At 42.1% G+C, this 17,761-nt stretch overlaps 1 protein-coding gene across 5 annotated transcripts in view; it reads left to right on the forward strand.

Moving 5' to 3' along the window:
* Positions 1–17,761, forward strand: part of LOC141148393 (uncharacterized) — an 85,883-nt gene that overhangs the window by 39,844 nt on the left and 28,278 nt on the right. For all 5 annotated transcript variants that reach the window (XM_073635854.1, XM_073635857.1, XM_073635853.1 and 2 more), the window contains exon 6: positions 240–290. In XM_073635854.1, coding sequence (XP_073491955.1) covers positions 240–290 — 51 coding nt within the window. The remainder of the gene's footprint in view (positions 1–239; positions 291–17,761) is intronic.

Genomic DNA, 17,761 nt, shown 5'->3' on the forward strand with positions numbered 1-17,761 from the left:
ACCTGAAGGGCCTGGCATGGAATTTGGGGGGTCCCCATGCATTTTTTTTTTGCATAGTGGTTCCCCTTGACATTTCTACCAGATGTTTATAAAGGATAAGGGTCTGGTAAGTATTTTTAGGGAAATCCCCATGCATTTTTTATGGGGTCCCCCTTTAATATTTATTTAAAAAAATTCCTGTAAATATTTTAATACACATTTTATAGTGTTATAAAGATTATATTAATTTATCTTTGCAGGGGGCACTGGAAAAAGTACAGCGAAGAGTCCTGGAAAAAATAACACTGCAGGTAAAGAATTTTGGTGATTAAAGAGATCCTGTCATCAAACCATTTAGCTGTGAGTGTGGGTTCCCAGAGGCATGAAATCTACCAAAGAATTCGCCTTCCCTAAGGGTCCCCTCATAGAGTCATGGATTTGTCTGCATGGCTAACCCCAGGCCATGGCTCTTGGGATTCCACTGTTGGTGGCAGATAATAATCCAACAGGCAACAAAGCAACACACCAAATCATCGGGCAAATACATTGTTCGATGTCAGTCAGAGTCAGTGCTAAGGCAAACAAATAATACCAGATACATTCTAATTTATTCCTTCACACAGAGAAGTTTTCTTTATTGATCATTTTATTAATATAATCTCATCCTGTAACTGGCTGTAATATGTGGAATATCCATTTATCTTTCTACTGGCAAAAATCTAAAAGACAGTAAAAACTCATGGAAACAATAGAACCACCACCAAAAAAAGCTGGTCTCTAATACTTTATAATCATTATTAGTAGCAAATTGATATTTTATACAGAAAAGTCCATTATTTGTCATTCACCAAATGCAAAAATAAAACTCCACACTTTCATTAGAAAAATGGAATTTATTAAAATATTGTGTACAGTATATGTGTGGATCCTCTATGTCACTAGTGGTAGGTGTGGGTTCCCAGAGGCAAGAAAACAAAGGAATTTATAAGCTGGCCATACACTAGTAGAATTTCATTCAAAACATTTTTTTTAAAAAAGTTTGTTTGATTTTGTAATTGTTAGTGAACAGATGCCTTGACGTAATGTCTAGGACGGAGCTCTTTTGTCAGGCACAGAAATGGATTTGAGAGCAGTGTTCCATCTGGAGCCTGACCTGTGCCGGCACCCAACCTATCAGCCGGACATTACAGGGAGCGGTGAGCTGCGAGATATAATCCCGCTCAGTGTCTTGTGTCTGCTTGCATTTACTATCGTGAGTGCGTTTTTTTTAAAGCTGTGAATAAGGAATTTTGGATTCAGCACAAAGAGCACTATCAGTTTTTCCCTTTTTTGTATCCTTTATGGGCAACATTTGAATTTTGAATGTTCGAGTTGCCTTATCTTGAGTGGTTAAGAACAGCAGAGTGCCAGTCACCTTAAGCTGATCCCAGCTCTTAAAGGGGAACAAATGTGTTCAGACCTTGGTAACTCAAAGGTCCACTATAAAGGGTGAGTGGCCATCTTATGTCAGTCAAAGACAATCAAAATCAAAGAATAAAAACCAGGGACAACTTCCTCCCTATGTACAAGGTCTTGAACTGTCCTCCTTTCCGGACACTAATGCCCCGTACACACGGTTGGATTTTCCGATGGACATTGTTCGATCGGAGCGTGTTGTCGGAAATTCCGACCGTGTGTGGGCTCCATCGGACATTTTCCATCGGATTTTCTGACACACAAAGTTGGAGAGCAGGAGATAAAATTTTCTGACAACAAAATCCGATCGCGTCAATTCCGACCGTGTGTGGCCTGTTCCGACGCACAAAGTGCCACGCATGCTCAGAAGAAATTCGACACGGAACAGCTCGTTCTGGTAAACTTAGCATTCGCAATGGATACAGCATTTTCGTCACGCTGCAATGTTAAAAATGGTTTAATACAGCGCACTCTCTTCTTCTTTATAATGTGACAAGAATTAAGTCGTTTTGCTGCTCATATTCACACACACTTCTCACAAAGTTTGATTTGTGTTTTTTTAGTGGAATTCCCTGAATATATTGTTATTAGTTGTCACATCTGACAGTTTTAAATTTTTTATTTTTTTTTTATTTAGGATTTTAAGCCTTTTTTTTTTTTTAATGTTTGGATTTTTTGAATATTTTTGTGTGTGTTTTGTGTGTCAAGTTACCCCAACACCATTGATATCTTTTATTATTTAATCTCCAGGAGATTGTTTGGTGTTGGTGTCCCTTGTTCATTTCACATTGTATATTTGAAATGTACCTGAATCCTCACAAACCAACTGTCATTTTTGAAGTAAAACACACATAGGAGAGTATAATCCAAAACAAAAATCCTTTTTTAAGGGATCAAAACCAAACAAAGAGGAAGGCAACACTGGATCAACAGGAGAAATTAGCGAAGCCTGGGACCCCCACGGCAGACATCAATTCTTCAACATCAAAATTGGTGGCCTGAGGAGTCCATATCTAAGGGAGGGCAGTCTGGTCCGGGATTCACAGAGACTCGGATAGCAGCAGATGACATCTGTGTCCCCAGACTGTGGTACCACAAGAGGCTGCATCTTTTGGCCGACCAGACTGGATCCAGGGTCCTCACTTTCTGGTCTTCCTTTCACGCTTCCTTCCCGGCTGTGCAGTTGGAGATGTGGCAGGAGGAGGAGTAGGACCTGGAGGAGGAGGACCTGCAGGAGGAGGAGGACTGGGAGGACCTGGAGGAGAAGGAGGAGAAGGACCTGCAGGAGGAGGAGGAGGACCATCCCAAAGATGTGTGTGAGGTGTAATTTGGCCCCTCATACCTTTCTCCAGAGCCTCCGATATGAGGGCCTCACACAAGACTTTTTGTCCCTCCTCCATCCTCTGCATTTTATATGCTATGAAGGCAGCAATGTTCTCCTGCCTGGTGTGTGGTGCTCCCAGGACCTCTGTAGCCCTCCAAAAGAATGCTATAGTCGCCTCCTCTAGGGTACTCCTCCTACTGCCACTTTCTGTTTTCAGGGGGGGTGGAGGGACCTTGATATCAGCCAGCCGGCTCGGCCCGGCCACCTCCTGGCTGAGACTTCCCTGTGTATGGAAAAGGGACATGGTTTTAGTTTTTGCTTCATCAATCCCAATCCTAAATTAGTACTCCCAACTAACATCTAGTTAACATCATTGATTGTACAAGCAGAAATATTTCGAGGAATGCTATACCTGGCTCAATCTGGGCTCCTCCACATGTGGCCTGGAAGGCCCAGGTTGGGCGTCAGAAGCCTCAGCCGGGGGGGAAGGAAGCGTGGAAGGAAGACTGGAGAGGGATGGCCTGGGTTCAGTCTGGCCTGCCAGAAAGTGCAGCCTGTCGTAGTACAACATCCTGGGGACATAGATGTCATCTGCTGCTCCGGATCTCTGTGAATCCAGGACTTTCTTGCGCTCCCTCAGATATGTGCTCCTCAGGCCACCAATAAAAATCTTTAAATAGGTGATGTCTGCCGTGGGGATCACCTGCTTCACAATTTCACACAATTGCTCCAGTGCTGCCTTCCTCTTTGCTTGGTTCTTGTAATGGGGGTGGGTAATCTCCCACAGACAGGGCAGCTCACTTAGCATATCTATGTATACTGACATGAAGTCATTGTCTTTCATTAAGATATCCATGTTCACTGCAAGACACAACACAAGACAAAGCCTAATGTCACACAAAACTCTCCTAATCTTGTTACAATATAGGCCTCAATCTAGAAGCAGTATAGGCACAAGTTTGTCTCTTACCTTCGTTCTTACGATCGGCGCGTCCAATGCTCCTTCCTCCGCTCACAGATCAAACATAATACGCACGCGTGTTACGCTTTATACACACTGCGCATGCGTGTAACTCCGCCCACCCCTGATGTTCTTTCTAGTATATTCCCCGCCCCTTTTCGTTCGGCGCAGTGGGGGAAGAGCATGATGGCGGAGTTACAACAGGTGCGTGATAATAATAATTCTAACAACGAGGAGGAGGAGGAGGAAAGCCCGGATCCAGGCACGTCCCGATCCAGAAGGAGACGTTTTAAGGCCACAAATATGTCGTTTGGGGAGATGTTGGAGATGGTCGACATCATGAGGAAGTCCGACTATGACGGAAAATATGGGCCTTACCCCAATCCCAACATCCGAAAGGCCAAAATCATTGCTAAAGTGATCAAAAGCCTTCACAGGAATTTCGGGGTACGAAGATCTAAAGATCAGCTCAGGAAGCGGTGGTCAGACCTGAAGTTGAGAGAGCCAGAGCAGTACCGAAAGATCCGGAGAGTGCTGCAAAAAAGTAAGTAGTTGTGCTGTGTTCCTATTCTTTCTGTCTTTATTCCGTTCGTTCTGCTCCATGTGCTTTTATTAATTGTAACGTTTAAAAAGGTCAACTTTAATGTTCATGGGCCCATTATTCGTTCGTATCAAACATTTTTCTTTCGGCCTCTAGAACACCATTGTTTATGCCATATGCATTTTCACACATTTTTTTGGGCCTACTTGGATGCCAAATATTTGTTTGTGTAGATGGATTAGTTACTAGAATGAAATGCAAACTAGATTGTGTGTAAAGAGAGGACACTGAGCAGCTGTTTTCACATCTGGACACTGGAGCACTAGTGTGGGACCCCAGAACACCCTTTTTATTAGGGGGGCACACGGGTGCTCCAGTGTATACTATAGGGGGGGCTACATCTGTGAAGCTGTACAAAACAGGTAAAGTAGTGCAGCTTGACAAAGGACACTAAAAAAGATACATCTTGGAACTCGGCTAAAATAGACAATTGTACCCCACTTCCAAGCAATGTTTCCTATTTCTAGTTCTGCCATCAAATATCTGTGTGCTAAGTATACCATTTTTGTTTTACATAGGGGAGAAAAGACTCGGAGGACACCCCTCATCCCAGGAGACCAGAGCCCCCCCCCTGGAAGAAGGGGAAATACCAACCCAAGAAGCTGAGCAGGAGGAAGAAGAAGATGTGGTGGAGATTGGCACCACAACAGGTGAGTGTCTGCGACCACAGGCTCAGGTAAAAGAGATGGATGGTGGCAGATTTTTGAGACCTTTTTTTTTGTTCTTTATCTCTTTTTAGGTGATCGTGATCCAGAACGCTTTACATCTGAAAGTGCCCAGATACTCATCGGGGAGATTATGGGGTGTAATCTCCAATTGCAAAACATCCAGCAACAAATCACTGATGTTATTAAAAAAAATAATAACATCATTGATGTTTTGGGGCGAATTTAAACCCCACAAAATCACCGGTTTTATCTTACGAAAATTTTTACAATGTTTAGAAAAGACAAAATTTGGAGGATACACACAGTGTGCCAACATGTGCTATCTGCCATCACGGGAGATCAATGGACGCGTTTTGGGGGTGCAACCCCTTCCTCAATTATAAAGTCGCATTGAGGAAGGGCTTGCTCCCCCAAAACACGTCCCTTGATCCCCCCTGATGGCAGATAGCACATGTTGACATTCGTAAATTTGTGTGCATCTTCCAAATTTGGCTTTTCCAGGGGTGATTTCCCCCCATCTGAACGCTATATCAAACACAGTTCCTAAATACTCATGTCTGATATAGCCTTCAGGTTTTACCATATGTGAACTTTGTAAGTTCAAGTTTTTTGGCTTCCTTGTTGGTTTTACACAGGCCTGTTTTATCTGAAATAGATATTTCGATTTTGGAGAATGCTACTGCAAACATTGTTATACAACAAACATGTTGGTTTGTTTTAAAAACCTTTGGTAAATGCACATGTGATTGTGCAGGTATTAAAAAGTGCCTTACTCAAGAATGTGTGGATTATTGTCTCAACACTACAACACTTTTGGGGTGATGTAATTGCTGTTTTATGCAAAAATGGGGGTTATTTCCTAAGGGCAAATACACTTTGCACTACAAGTGCAGGTTCAGTGCAGTTGCAAGTATACTTGTAGTGAAATGTGTTTTTGCATTTAGGAAGTACCAGCCAACACTGTTTTTTTATAAGGTTACCCAATCACGACATTTTCTGCACTCAACACATTTCTGTCAGGGTCAGCTAAAACAAACACAAGAAGTAAATGTCCACAAAGAATTTCTTTTGGTTGTTTTTTATTTGAAAAAGGTGTCACAGATTGTCTGGCATATTGATAGCCCCCCTACCAGCAAAGAACTCCAGGTAGCGTAACCGGACATCACGGGCATTCAGGGAGGGCAAGCCAGGATGGCCACTTTCAAGCGCCGTCAGTGTTGATGGATTAGGGATTCCGGCCTCAGGCCCAACTGAGCCAGCATAGTTGGCTGAATGTTTTCTTAAAAAATTATGGAGAACACAGCAGGCAAGTATTATATGGTTCAGTTTAAACTCCGCCATATGGATGGGTGTCAGAAATAATTGGAACCGGCTGGCAAGGATTCCAAATGTGTTCTCCACCACTCTTCGGGCTCTGGCCAGCCGGTAATTAAAAACCCTCTGTTCCGGGGTGAGGGTCCTCATCGGGAATGGCCGCATCAGGTGGTCCCCCAGCGCAAATGCTTCATCAGCAACGAACACAAATGGGAGACCTTCAACATTGTCCTCTGGAGGTGGCAAGTCCAAGCTGCCATTCTGGAGACGCCTGTAGAACTCCGTCTGGGCGATCACTCCACCATCGGACATCCGGCCATTCTTCCCCACGTCCACATACAAGAAGTCGTAATTAGCCAACACCACCGCCAACATCACTATACTATTAAACCCTTTGTAATTATAATAGTACGACCCCAAGTTGGGTGGTGGGACGATGTGGACGTGTTTCCCATCAATTGCCCCTCCGCAGTTGGGAAAGTCCCACCGCTGGGCAAAGTGGGAGGCCACAGTCTGCCATTCCTGTGGCGTTGAAGGAAACTGTTGAGGAAAAAACAAGAAACATTACTATTTTTTCTAAGATACATGGCAAGCTGATTATACACAAACATTATGGGGCAACCTCCAGATAGCATTTAGTAAGGGGAATTTAACAAGGCCAAAGTATAAGGTACACCTATCATATTCCCCCTCCCCCCCTCTCATGGGCCATTTCTAACATTATAGGGGGGGGGGAACTCTTGGACAGGTAACCCTCTTCACTTCATTGAGAGATGAATGCCTAAATACCGGGTATTACTTGTAACAGACCCTCCTTAGTTACACTATTGGCAGCCCACTGGACAGGTAAGAAGTGTCAGAATACAAAGATAGAAATACACACTGTACACATTTGAGCACATTTGGACATTCTGCTATTACCTATCAAGATAGTAATAGAATAACAAAACTTTAAACAGTACCATTGGAAAGTATACAGGCAGGCCCTTGCACTACATGCTTTGGGGAATTCATCCATACATCTGACCAGTAAAGAGGTGAGTATAGTGTGTATGGGTTTGGCAAAGTCAGCAGATAGATGATTGAGGATAGAGAATTGGGATCAGCTGACTTAGCAGTTGGGGGAGGGAGGGTAAAAAAAAATTGGGGGACACCACAAAAAAAAGCCTCTGGCACTCTGCCTGAATTGAAATAAAAAATCACATTTCCAAACATTTTAGGGGGTGTTTGGGGTAAAGCACTACTATAGAGCTGATATAATACATTGTTAAGTGACTACATGAGGTGAATATAGGGCAGGAGACACCATGCTGGGGAGGTTATTGAAGGGCAAATATGTATGAAGGACATAAAATAATAATTACATAAAAATCCAGCATGCATGAGAACAAAGGGGACATTCACAGCATATTACAATCATGGTAATTAGGGAATGAGGAAAGAAATACAATATATTATCAAACATTAAATACAATAAAATGTGAGATAAAAGGATAAAAATCTTACCTTCATATACTCCTTCTGCAGGACCTGTATGATGGCAGAACAGGTCTCTGGGATAATGATCCCCAGAGCCTGGGGGGAGATGCCTGTCGAGAACTTGAGGTCCTGCAGGCTTCTCCCTGTGGCCAAATACCGCAATGTAGCGACCAACCTCTGCTCCGGAGTGATGGCTTGCCTCATGCAGGTATCCTGCCTGCTGATATAGGGGGTCAGCGAAGCCAACAAACGGTGAAACACGGGGTCCGTCATCCTGAGAAAGTTCCTGAAATCATCAGGATTATTCTCACGGATCTCACGGAGCAAAGGCATATGAGAGAACTGGTCACGCTGGAGCAACCAATTCTTGGTCCATGAACTCCTCCCCACCCTGTTCATGGACTGGACTTGTGTCAATGTCAGGACCCCAACACTCCTGTATTGAATTGTATTGTACTTGTACTGTCTGCCCTAATGTTGTTGTAAAGCGCTGCGTAAACTGTCGGCGCTATATAAATCCTGTATAATAAAAATAATAATAATAACACCAAGCCCCCGCACAGCACGAACTCTACGAGGAGTACGCATACGAAACATGGCTAGAAAACGGTCGGCTGCTCAGAACGAAGTAACAGAACGCACTGAAGAACAGCAAGGCCTGTGAAGAGCGACCTGAAAACCAGTAACGAACGAACAAGAATACAATGACTACTTAAAGTCACGCGGAACTTGCTTGCACGCACTGAAGAGCAGATACAAACCCACAAGCACAAACTGAACGGCAGAAAACGATCTGAAAGCCACGAGTCTGAAAAAGCGCGAATCGTCTCTCACCAAACTTTTACTAACACGAGATTAGCAAAAGGAGCCCAAAGGGTGCCGCGCTTAGTTCTGAACCGGCCTTTTCTAGTCTCCTCGTACGTGGTGTACGTCACCGCGTTGTTGGCGATCGGAAATTCCGACAACTTTGTGCGACCGTGTGTAGGCAAAACAAGTTTGAGCCAACATCCATCGGAAAAAATCCTAGGATTTTGTTGTCGGAATGTCCGAACAAAGTCCGACCGTGTGTACGGGGTATAACAGTCTCTTAAGATAAGAAATGCAAAAGCCCACTTAAAAGTTAGTACTTTGTGTAGTAAGCAGCATCCAGAATTATCTCCCACTGCTTTGTAGACACTGATCCCAGTTGTACTGACTGCAGGAACTACCAGCCCACCTGGCTGCTTATTCACCAGCCCACCTGGCTGCCTCTTCACCAGCCCACCCGGCTGCTCTAAAGATCTCCCAGGGCAAGGGAAAGGAAAGATTAGGCACAATGCTGTCTTCCAGAAAGGCTTGCTACATGTGTCAGTCTTTCCCCTTGTTAGTCCCTGACCGTGCTCATGTGCTCACACTGTCCTCCTTGCTCCCAATGCTGTCAGAATCCTCCCAAGCCAGCCTGTGGCAGAGCCCCGACCAGCAGGGGTTCCCCTCTAAGGCCACCAACAGTCTCCTCCGCACTCCATCACTATATTCCACCTGACTCACCTTGCCAGCATGACCCATCCATATTTAATGGCTGTCTCGGACACCATGCCAGGCCCACTGCTTGGGTATTGGCTTAGTTTCCCTAAGTGTGCAGATCAGCCCTCTTGGCCTCCACCCTCCAGCTTCTAAAAATGTCTCCAAACTTCCAGAAGCAGGGGGAGGAACCAGAGACTTGCCTGTATGAGTCATCCAGCCTAACCTGCAATAAACTCTTGATCAGCGTTAAACACTCATTTTACCATGAGCCAGTACTTTGCCTGCACTATTCTAGAGGGTGCTACATATTTTTCTACACACGAGACAATACCATTCACTATGTAGGATTATGTGTTCTAATTTAATCATTTGAAATATTCCAGATTATTACTAGAAAAATAATTCTCTGTTAAGCACTCCTTTTTTTATTCTGAATTATTTGCTGAATTCCAGGTATGGCAGTTTTTACATGTTTACATTGCCCCAGCTTTGGCCAATGTAAGTATTGTTGCAAAGCGTCCCAGAGGAAGTCCTGTTCAGGGGTTATAGATCTCCCAGGATTGGAAAAATTTTGCTGCAAAAAATCATGTAATATCAAAAAATATTATTATTGAAAAAAGTTTCACACAGAGGACATTTGGACATTTGTTTGTATTAAAACATGAGCTCTGGAGATTAAATAAAAAACATATACATCATGATACAGCCATATGAGTACATATAGAAACACCATACAGTACCTGACTGCGAGAATGTGTTTCCAGAGCGATCCCATCGCGCTGGTTCTCGGTGACAGGGTACTATACATCTCGCACTGGCTCACTCATTGGGAAAGGAAAACTGCGTTTTTTCCTTTACCAATGAGCGACAGGCATTGCTGACAGGTGTCTGGTATGAATCATGAGGGGGAAAGCCGCGACAAATTTTAAATAACAAACCACATGGGTTCCCCTCCAGGGGCATGGGTTCCAAATCTATACCAGACCCTTATCCGAGCACGCAGCCTGGCCGGTCAGGAAAGGGGGTGGGGATGAGCGAGCGCCCCCTCCTGAACTGTACCAGGCCACATGCCCTGAACATAGGGGGTGGGCGCTTTGGGGCAGGGGGGCGCCCTGCGACCCCCCCACCCCAAAGCACCTTATCCCCATGTTGATGAGGACAAGGGCCTCTTCCCGAAAACCCTGGCCATTGGTTGTCGGGGTCTGCGGGCGGAGGGCTTATCGGAATCCGGGAGCCCCCTTTAATAAGGGGGCCCCAGATCCCGCCCCCCCACCCTATGTGAATGAGTATGGGGTACATCGTACCTCTACCCATTCACTTGGGGAAAAAGTGTCAATAAAAAAACACACTAGACAGGTTTTTAAAGTAAATAATTAGGCAGCTCTGTGGGTCTTCTTCCGACTTCAGGGGTCTTCTTCCGACTTCCCTGCTCTCTCCGGCCTCTTCTCCCGGTGTCCGGTTCTTCTCCCGGTATCCGGTTCTTCTGCCGCTCTCCGGCCTCTTCTCCCGCTCTCTGGTTCTTCTCCCGCTCCCCAGGTTCTTCTGCCGGACTCCTCTGCTATCTTCTGCTCTTTTGCCGCTCTTTTGCTAGCGGTGGCCTGGTCTTCTCCGTTATCTCGTTCCCTCTTCTCTTCTTCCGATGTTGACACGACGCTCTCTCCCGCTGTAATGCTGTGTGCGAGGTGCGCAACGACATATATAGGCATGGGGCGTGGTCACCGGGTGATGTCACCCGGTGACCCTGCCCCTTATGATGTCACAGTCCCAGGGCATTAGGGGACTGTGACGTCATAAGGGGGCGGGGTCACCGGGTGACATCACCCGGTGACCATGCCCCATGCCTATATAAGTCGTTGCGCACCTCGCACACAGCATTACAGTGGGAGAGAGCGTTGTGTCAACATCAGAAGAAGAGAAGAGGGACCAAGACGACGGAGAAGACCAGGCCACCGCTAGCAAGAGAGCGGCAAAAGAGCAGAAGATAGTGGAGGAGAAAGAGCGGGAGAAGTCCTGGACACCGGGAGAAGAGGCCGGAGAGCGGGAGAAGAATCAGACACCGGGAGAAGAGGCCGGAGAGAGCGGAGAAGTCGGAAGAAGACCCCCGAAGTTGGAAGAAGACCCCTGGAGCTGCCTAATAAATTACTTTAAAAACCTGTCTAGTGTGTTTTTTTATTGACACTTTTTTCCCCAGGTGAATGGGTAGGGGTACGATGTACCCCATACTCCTTCACATAAGGTGAGGGGGCCGGAATCTGGGGGCTCCCTTATTAAAGGGGGCTCCCGGATTCCGATAAGCCCTCCGCCCGCAGACCCCGACAACCAATGGCCAGGGTTTTCGGGAAGAGGCCCTTGTCCTCATCAACATGGGGACAAGGTGCTTTGGGGTAGGGGGGCCACAGGGCGCCCCCCTGCCCCAAAGTGCCCACCCCATGTTGTTTTTTTATTTAAAATTTGGCGCGGTGTTCCCCCTCATGATTCATACCAGACACATGTCAGCAATGCTTGTCGCTCATTGGGAAAGGAAAAAACACAGTTTTCCTTTCCCGATGAGCGAGCCAGCTCGGCGCTGGCTCCCGTGACGGGGCTCACAGGTTTTAAATATTGCCGATAACAGCGGCGAGATTGGCACAATATCGCGGTCACCTACTGTAATGTGATATGACTATATTTTTATCATACTGACGCATTTCAATAAAAATATTTTTTGATATTACAATTAGTATTGATTTTTTGCTGCAAAAAAAAACCCCGGGAATTTTTCCAATCAATGATTATTTGGAGTGTATAGCGCCTTTAAACTTACTATACTATAGTATCGCTGTTCCTTTTCTACCATAGATCTCCCAGGTTCCTCTCATATACAATTAAGGATCTCTGATCCACAGTCCAGTGCAGGGTTTATTCCTCTACCCACTGGCAATTTAATCTCACCTGGAACCTGTAAGCAGTGCTCTCAGCCTGGGGATCAGACAAGTCCTTTCTGGGAGAGCTGAAAAGTTGATAAAAGCTAACAAGCTGTGTATATGGAAGCTGACAAGTGGTAGGCATGCTCAGCCTGTTAGGACGTGTGTTTTTGTGTAGTTAGTGCCAGGATATGGCTAGGTTTTTGTTTTGGTATTATTTGCCCTGTTTACTTTCTGGAACACTGTACAACACTGTATATATATCACCAATAAACACCGCACTGTTTGTCACTACCTCACTGGATTTGGTACATATCTGTGCCTTGTTGTAGAATCTCATATTAGCCAATGTATTTCATATTATATATATTGATTTGCATATATTTTATTGATAATTATTATTATTATTCATATTATTATATAGTAGTGGTTTTATCAATATTATTATTCAATAAGTAAAGCAACAATTATTAATCTTTAATAATGTATACTGTGTTTTCCAGATTTAGAAAGTCTTCATTTTTAAGTGTTGAACTTTAAATGACCTCTGCTTTATGACAAGTACTTGTACACAGGTGTTCTCGAAAATGTGTTAAGATAGTCTACTGGGTGAAAGTTCATTAGGATAGATTCAAGTAATATAGAATTGTCTCAAGTCTGAAATGCATATAAATCAGACAGATAAAGATAAGAAAACAGGTGGTTTAAAAATAATTAAAGTTATGTACAGCACATTAAATTAAGTTTGACAGGGTCAAACAAAGGTCTGCTTGTGCCCTCATTAAAACTGTTAAAATACATACATATAATGAAACATATAACACATCTGGTGGGGTTATTGAAAGTTCATTTTCCCAAATGTCATAAATCGGTAATTCTTGAACTTAGTTAAATCTTATCAAGATGAGAAGAGTTTGATAACACAGCTGGGTGCCAGACTGTCTCTACACAGGTGTTTTTAATTGGACAAAACCAGTTATAAATCACTTTAATGAACATATAGGAATTTTGGGAATAATTAAGTTTATCTGGTTATAGAACAGGTGTCAGATGTATGGTTAATTACATTGACGCAGATCTTAGCGACCAATCATATGTAAGAGAGATGGTTGAGATAAGTCTTGTAAAAGGGTATATAAATGCAAGCTCTACAATTGTTAGACAGACAAGTCAGATAGGAGCTCATAAGGCTGAACTCTGTGTATGCTGCCCTATTGCACGGGTCATAGAGGTCAGAACCAATGAGCAAGTATCTGTCCTAACTTGTCTCCTCATATGAGTCAGAGAAGACTTCTTAACTTGTTCCAGAATGTGGTCTCAGGTGAATTTCCCTCACGAACTTGGTCGAGCTGGAACTCAGAACTCTGTGAGGGGACCAGACCACCGGCCAATTGGCTGGTCCCTATCAGGTGACAGGTTCCCAAGAATTGGCAGTAAAGACCCATTCTGGTTCAAGGTGAGAACAATTCACAATTGTTTCAATTTGGTTAGAGGATAAGAATATTTATATCTAATATGCTTGCATTGTAAGAAACTGTATAAATTAGACCTGTATCTTGTAATACTTTGAACATAAACCTGTATGTTACCAGCTGTTAATAAACCTGCATTGTTGAAGTTCTGCCTGGTTCGATACTTTACATTCTACTTCCTTTGGTGGCCCGTACGGGGACAGCATAACCTCAACTCCGATCTTGCCTAACTCCATGCTGGTGAGGCACTGAGCTCAACACAATTTTGCGCAATTTATATCAGGTTAGCAGACACCTATTATTAGTTCTGCATTGTGTTGTGCCGTGTTTTGCTAGCACTAGGGGGGGCAGGTGGTTGTTGTTGGGGTATCGCTGTCCACCAGGCAGATCTTTTTGATGGAAGGTTGGGTTTTCTCAACTGTAGGCATCTTAAAGTACATTGTACAGGATGAGATACCCTGGGTAGAAAATGTATTATTATGTTTTTTTCTCTCTTTTTCTTTTCTTTCAAATCTTTCTTTTCCGAAGGGGTATCCCTGTAGAAGGTTAATTACTCTCTATGTAAACCTAGGTTTACCATGCATGTTGGTTCCCTGGACTGCAAAAATTAGTCAGGAAGAGGTTTTGGGGATTTAGGACCCCTGGAGAACCTATGTTAACATGCATGTTGGTTCCCTGGACTGCAAAAATTAATCAGGAAGAGGTTTCGGGGATTTAGGACCCCTGGAGAACCTATGTTAACATGCATGTTGATTCCCTGGACTGCGAATTTAAGTCTGGATGAGGTTTTGGGGACTTAAAGACCCCTGGAGAACTTGCGTAACATGCATGTTGTTTACCTTGACTGCAAAATTTTGTCTGGATGAGGTTTTGGGGACTTAAAGACCCCTGGAGAACTTGCGTAACATGCATGTTGTTTACCTTGACTGCAAAATTTTGTCTGGATGAGGTTTTGGGGACTTAATGACCCCTGGAGAACCTGCGTTAACATGCATGTTGGTTTCCTGGATTGGTAATCAATCAGGAGAAGGCTTTGGGGTTATCAGACCCCTGGAAAGCCTAAGTTAAAAACAAAAACAGTACTGATATGTAGCTACTAGTAGAAAAAGGTACCTTTGTTTTGTATAATATTAAACATAAAAATTGTGGTGTAAAATAATACTCATGAGTTTAGAAATGTCAGGAGAGGTAAGTCCTGACAGGTAAATGAGGTAAAGGTTTTGGAGCTCCATTTGTTAACAAAGTTAAAAGGTATGTATTATCTTTGTAATAAGTGTATGTGTTTATATGTATCTGTTATAATGGTCTGTGTACTAACTGAGTTAAGATCGGGTTGAGACATTCCTGATCGCCGTGGCAAGCAGGGCTTGTCGGTTTTTCGTGTCTTAAGACAAGCGTTTTGGTAAGGAGACGTATGCGCGTACGGTGCCTATTGGCTTTACTCTGAGCACTGCTGTCCATAAGTAATTACTAACTAACCTGTCAGTTTTAATAATTCTGTGAATATTTGTATGTTTATTTATAGTCAGGAATTTGTGTTCATGTGTATGCATACTTTGCTAGGTGGAGTGACTGTATTGCTATATAGAAAACATAAGATAATGACATTTTGTTAATGAATGTTCACAAATGTAAGTTAATTTCTTTGTAATCTTTGTAGACTGTTAGGGAATATTGTATGTGTGAGGGAGACTGATCATCTCCCAAATTAGGTTAGAATAATTCTGTAGTGGTTGTAAAAACGTTGGTGTGGAAGGACCCTGTGTGTTAGTTCTATGAGTGAATTGTAAGAAGTATGCAACTGATGCTGAATTCTGCATAGTGTATGATGAATGTGGAAATGGTATGTATCTTCCATACAAATACAATTAGAACTTTCTGTGTCATATCTTTGCTTTCGTGACACTTGTTATTAGTATTTGATAGGAGGATTTATATTTATATTAAGTTAAATGTGTGTGTGTTTTTTTTTTGTATGAGGTGTAAAATGAATCCCTATGTGAATGATTGTATGTGTCTTTCATTGAGAGGCTAGGGATTGATACATCTTTTTTATATTCTTTTTTATATTCTTTTGAATATGTACCTCAGCTAGATAGCGCCACGAATGAGCTGAGGGAGTTAGAAGTTATTTAAACTGTAGAAAAAAGAAAGTTGTTTGTTTTAAGTAATTTACAACACAAAGTTCACCCATATTTTTTTGTATCCAGCATACTGCTTCTGGATGGAAAATATCTGTAGATAAATTCAATGTTGCTAATGTAATTAATGTCATGCTTAAAAACATTTTACAGTTGTAGGTTTTACATGTTAAGCAAGATAATGTATTTCTTTCAGTATGAGTGTAGGAGAGCAGAAAAGTATAGTCACCATTTTAGAAATAGCTGTCTGCACGTATGTGCAACAACTACATTAAATCACCTTTGTGACAGGTCATCTCAATACTCTGTACTAAGATGAAAGAGGCACATTTAGGGGAGTTATGTCTGGTGCCTTTAGACAGACACTGGATGAGCTGACCATAAAAATAAATAAATAAATAAAATAAAATCTCAAAATAGGCTCTTATTCTTAAACATTTGTTGATTTTTTATTAGAATATAAACTGTAGGTTATAATAGGTATTCTGTCTTTTATATTATGGACTGCAGTAGTGCAAGGTGCATTTTATTTTTAGTGTATCACTCTTGTAAGTAGGGTGCTTATTCTCCCTTGTAGCTTTTGTTGTTTATTTTGTCATGTCCCTATCTTATTGTACAGTATTATGTATACTGTCATCTTTATATATTTGCCTACTTAGTAGTAATCACAAAGATAGTAATAGGATTTATTTATTTGGTAAAGGGGAACTCCAAATGTATATTTGTTTCTTATTTTCTAAAAAGAATAGTGAAGAATGATGCATGGTAACAGTGCTACCATCTTATTATATGTGCTATATCTAGCACATACAGGGGGTGAATTAGATAATTAGAGTCTTAATTTTTAATCTTAGCTTGTAAGCTCTGGTGAGCAAGGTCCCTTATTGGTATTGGCTATAACTTATTTTGTCCTACCTGATTACAATATTTAGTAATCATCAGGCTGATTATTAGTTTGCCTAAAGAAATAATTTTTTATTCAAGGAGCAGCCAGCACGTTTTCATATGTAAAGTTATACTTTGTAAAATTTCACTCCTTTTGATTTTTTAATTATTCAAGTTCCTAGTTATGCTACTACAGGTGGCAAAGTCAGTTTTTGGATTAGGGTCACTCTGCATTAATATGATCTAATTAACAATAACATTTGTATATAATTGTTCTTAAGGAAGGGACATAGTAATGCACATTTTCTTAACCTCTTTAGATTTAACAGACTGTGCAAGTGACCATGTAATTTTATTTTGATTTCTTTTTATTATGAACAATCACAATGTAGTTTCACAAAATGTAGTTCTACAAAGTCTATTTTGTGTGCCTGCATATAGACTTTATTGCAATGAAAGAACAAAGCTGTAGATATAGATATACTTTAATAAATGTCTGCTCCTTTTTAAAGTAAATCAAAGTTTTTCATATGGTCATGCAAATGTACGAGACAACAGCTAAGTGTCTGATGTGGGAAATTTTTCCCAGGATTGGAGTGTATACAGCACTGATATCAAATAATTGTACCCATTTTTATGAAAAAATTAGTTCCATTCTGCTTTATGCTTGGCATAGACAATAGAACCTTGTGTCCACACTCATATTCATTGGTGGATAGGTTGTATGGGCTGTTGTAGACAAAATTAAATACAATTTGCTGGGCCATATGAAACTTTGGATAGATTTGTCACTAAGTTTAGGAGTTCTAGAGGCAAATGATAGTTGCTTAGACTTCATGCTGTACAGTGGGAGATAAAATGTTCACGTGTTTAAAATAATTAACCAAATTGGTGTAGTTTTGTTTCTAAACAGATCCTTGTTTTAGATGTGATCTCTTGTTCCAGTCAAAGCCACTAAAGGAATGTATGTCAGTAACTCTTGATGACTGCAAGTACATTAAAGATCATAAAAGGAAGTGGAAGAATTCATAATTCAAGTGTCCATTTAAATCCACATTTGTGACAGTGACATTTTC

The sequence above is a fragment of the Aquarana catesbeiana genome, linkage group LG06, assembly GCF_042186555.1.
Source record: "Aquarana catesbeiana isolate 2022-GZ linkage group LG06, ASM4218655v1, whole genome shotgun sequence".
NCBI classification, from domain to species: domain Eukaryota; kingdom Metazoa; phylum Chordata; class Amphibia; order Anura; family Ranidae; genus Aquarana; species Aquarana catesbeiana.